The sequence below is a fragment of the Corticium candelabrum genome, chromosome 17, assembly GCF_963422355.1.
Source record: "Corticium candelabrum chromosome 17, ooCorCand1.1, whole genome shotgun sequence".
In the NCBI taxonomy this organism is placed as follows: Eukaryota; Metazoa; Porifera; class Homoscleromorpha; order Homosclerophorida; family Plakinidae; genus Corticium; species Corticium candelabrum.
The window spans coordinates 1,683,071-1,687,327 of record NC_085101.1 but is presented as its reverse complement, the minus strand read 5'-3'; the positions used below and the strand labels follow the sequence as shown (position 1 = coordinate 1,687,327).

At 46.5% G+C, this 4,257-nt stretch overlaps 1 protein-coding gene across 1 annotated transcript; it reads left to right on the top strand.

Annotated features, from left to right (window-relative positions):
• The first annotated feature begins 3,150 nt into the window (after positions 1-3,150).
• LOC134193216 (uncharacterized protein K02A2.6-like) lies at positions 3,151-4,257 on the top strand. Its single transcript, XM_062662028.1, has one exon. It carries the CDS (start codon positions 3,158-3,160, stop codon positions 4,088-4,090), a length of 933 nt encoding a protein of 310 aa, XP_062518012.1. The 5' UTR covers positions 3,151-3,157; the 3' UTR covers positions 4,091-4,257.

Genomic DNA, 4,257 nt, shown 5'->3' with positions numbered 1-4,257 from the left:
TGGCGACGAGGATAGGCCAGATTGGAGAAGGATCGACCGGCATCCTGAAGGGTACGTTTGATACCACTGCCCGTGCGCTGTTTGGAGCGTAAGGTACACAAGGACCCCCAAAGAGGTGACCACGTGCGCGTTGATATCCCCTACGGAGCTCTGTAACAGTCCCAAATAGGCGAATGGAGATACCTCCAGTGGAGCGATTTCAATTTCCTGACGAATCGACGTCTGACCTAGGCGCAAACTGGGAAAAATGGAAGCGTAGTTTTCAGTACTACCTTGACGGACGAGGCATCAACCAGGACGCTCGGAAGAGAGCACTCCTGCTGCATTCCGCTGGACCGCGAGTCCAAACGATCTTTGAGACTCTAGATGACACGGGGAATACCTATGCATCTGCCATCCAGTCACTCGATACCTATTTCCAACCGCTAGTCAACAAATACTATGAACGTTACCGATTTAGATAAATACGGCAACAACAGGGAGAGGCGATTGATCGATTTGTGAGTCGTCTCCGACAGCAGGCCGCCAAGTGCAGCTTTGCAGATTCGGATGAGAACATTCTGGATCAACTGATAGAGAAGTGTGATGGTTCAAGAGTCCGCTCAAAACTGCTTGAGGAAGGTAATGACCTGACTCTGGAAAAGGCAATATCCCTAGCACGTACGCTAGAATCAGTAGCCGCGCAAGAGAGAGACATTTCGAGTCAACAAGATGCAGGACCCTCCACTGAGAGAACCCTTCGAGTAGAATCTACATGGAAGGACAGGCAAGCCAAAAGTAAGGGCAAACCACAAGCGGAAAAGCCACAACACGCGAAGCAGTGCTCACGATGTGGACTAGAAGGCCACGGCCCAACAGACGCAAAATGTCCAGCAAAGAAAGTAGAATGCAACAAGTGTCATAAGCAAGGACATTATGCTCGTATGTGCAAGACGAAGAGCAACGGCTCGAAGACTGGTAAAGTCCTCATGACAGAAGAGAGTCAATGTAAACAAGGAGAATGCTTGAGTAAGTCTGATTCAGAGTATGTGTTCGCTGTAAATCACGAACATGCTACAGCTGTTATTCGAATTGGTGGAGTTGATACACAAGTTGTCATAGACAGTGGAGCCTGTAGTAATATTATGTCACAACAAGAGTTCACACGGTTGAAACACAAAGGGATGAAATACAAATCATGCAAAGTGAAGAAAACCCTCTACACGTATGGTTCAACCAGACCCTTGTCTGTAGTTGGGGGATTTGACACAGAAGTAGCGTCAGAAGGCAAACAAATGACAACCCAATTTATTGTTGTACGCTGTTCAGGACCAACATTGCTGGGACGTCAGACTGCACCAGAGCTGCATCTCCTAACGTTAGGATCTGTTCGAGAAGACAACACGCTTGGTCGAAAAGAACTAATAGAGGAGTACAGTGATTGTTTCTCAGGATTAGGGAAGTTGAAAGACTTCCAATTGAAGATACATATTGACGAGTCTGTGACCCCCGTAGCTCAGCAACCTAGACGGATCCCATTTGGCTTGAGAGACAAGGTTGAAGCAGAGTTAAATCATCTTCTAGAAGCAGACGTCATCGAGGAAGTTCAAGGACCGACATCTTGGATCAGTCCCGTCGTGGTGATACCCAAGAAGGGAGGCCAAGTTCGAATTTGCGTAGATATGAGACGAGCCAATGAAGCCGTCATCCGGGAGAGACACCCAATACCCACAGTCGATGAAGTAGTGGAAGAGCTCAGGCACAGCAAACACTTCAGTCGACTAGATCTTAAGAAGGGGTTTCATCAGGTCGAACTGGATGAAACATCACGACCAATAACTACCTTCGTCACCCACAAAGGATTATTTCGATACAAGAGATTGATGTTCGGAGTATCATCCGCCCCAGAGGCATACCAACGTATCATCCAGCAGACACTGTCAGGCTGTGAGGGAACCACAAATATCTCCGATGATATCTTGGTCCATGGAGTTAGCAAAGCCGAACATGACCTGAGACTACGAGCTGTCCTAGATCGGATCAGGGACAGAGGATTGACGCTCAATGCCGAAAAGTGTGACTTTGATATGGATAAACTCAAGTTTATGGGACATGTGATATCCAAAGAGGGTATATCACCGGCAGACGATAAAGTAGCATCTATCATGGCAACCCGAGACCCTAAGACAGCAACGGAAGTACGATCTTTCCTCGGCATAGTAAATTTTTGTGCCAAGTTCATACCAGACTTAGCAACAATTGCAGACCCTCTTCGGAAGTGTGCGAGAGCCAACCAGTCTTTCGTGTGGACAAAGACTGAAGCAGAAGCATTCGCAACTATTAAGAATAGATTACGCGATGCCACCGCTCTTGCTGTGTTTGACAGAACAGCACACACCAGTGTCGTAGCTGATGCAAGTCCTGTAGGACTAGGAGCTGTTCTCTGGCAGGAACAAGATGGAATGAAGAAGCCTATCAGTTATGCGAGTAGAAGTCTGACTGATGTAGAGCGCAGATACTGTCAAACAGAGAAGGAAGCGCTAGGCCTAGTCTGGGCATGTGAAAGATTTAATCTGTATCTGGCAGGTCGGAAATTTGATCTCATTACAGATCACAGACCACTTCAAACTATTTATGGACCTCGAAGCAAACCTTCGGCGAGGATCGAACGTTGGGTTCTTAGACTCCAACCCTACGATTTCAACGTGATCTACACGCCAGGAAAGTACAATATTGCTGACCCCTTGTCACGATTGTCATTGCGTGATCAAGGTGGAGAGAATGACGAATACATCAAGTTTGTGGCAAGAGAAGCCGCACCTTCGTCGATCTCACCGAGACAAATTGAAGAAGCGTCCAAAGAAGACAGTGAGTTACAGTCACTACGAAGGAGTATCCGAGAAGGAAACCAAGCAAATGTACCGGCAAATTACAAGCATGTATTTGGCGAATTGACCATTGTTGGTTATATCGTTCTTCGAAACTGTAGAATAGTGATTCCAACTAAACTTCGGAACCAAGTGTTACAATTAGCACATGAGGGGCACCAAGGAATTACAAAGTGCAAAGATCGACTACGAACCAAAGTATGGTGGCCAGGCGTCGACCGCGAAATGGAACGCATGTGCAGAACATGCCACGCCTGTCAATTACCCAATTGCCATCCCACCCACCTCCCATGAAAAGGACACAGCTCCCAACAGGTCCATGGATAACGATTGCTGCTGACATACTTGGTCCCTTACCGACTGGTGAATATCTTTTAGTAGTAGTGGATTACTACAGCCGATATTTCGAAGTAGATCTGTTGAAGCGAATTAGAGCTTCAGACATTATCTCCAGGCTAAAGACCACGTTCTCTAGATATGGTGCTCCGTACACCATGATAACGGACAACGGTTCACAGTTCACGGACCATTCCTTCGAACGTTTTCTCAAAGACTATGGAGTGGAGCACAGCACCAGCCCCCCATTATGGCCCAGAGCCAATGGAGAAGTCGAAAGACAGAACCGCACTTTGCTGCACGCTATGCAGACAGCACAAGTCGAAGGTAAAGATTGGCGACAAGAACTTTACATCTTCCTCATGGCATACCGCACCACACCACATTCCACAACTGGAATCAGCCCAGCTGACGCATTCTTTCAAAGGAAAGTACGATGCAAACTGCCAACTTTAGGGTTACAAGATACCCCAGTTTTCGACGGACAGATGCGAGATGAAGATTTGCGAAAGAAGGAGGAAGGGAAAAGACATGGAGATATCGCAGTAAAAGCACAAACCGACGATATAAAAGTAGGAGACAAAGTACTGTTACGCCAGCAGAAGACCAATAAATTGACTACCACTTATGAATGGCAACCTTATAACGTGATCAGCAGAGCCGGAGCAGAAGTAGTTATATCCAACGGGAATAAGACACTCCGACGACACATCTCTCACACGAGACCATACGAGGAAGGACAAACACCCTCTGTACAAGAGAAAGAGTCGACTAACGACCTTGACGAACATTTCCCTACTCAACAGGCAAAACAGACAACTAAAGAAGGAAGACCAAGAAGAGAGAGACAGCCACCTGTCCGCCTGAAAGACTACAGCTTATCGTAGGCTTGACTGACAGACAGTTACTTTGAGTTAGTAATAGAGTAGTGAGAAAAAGGAGGGGTTGTAGTATATTAGAGTATTGTAGTACTATATACGGGTACTATATACGGGTTAGTTAGAGTGTTGAGTTGTGTTGAGTGTGCAGAACAATAAATCAACCAGAACACTAC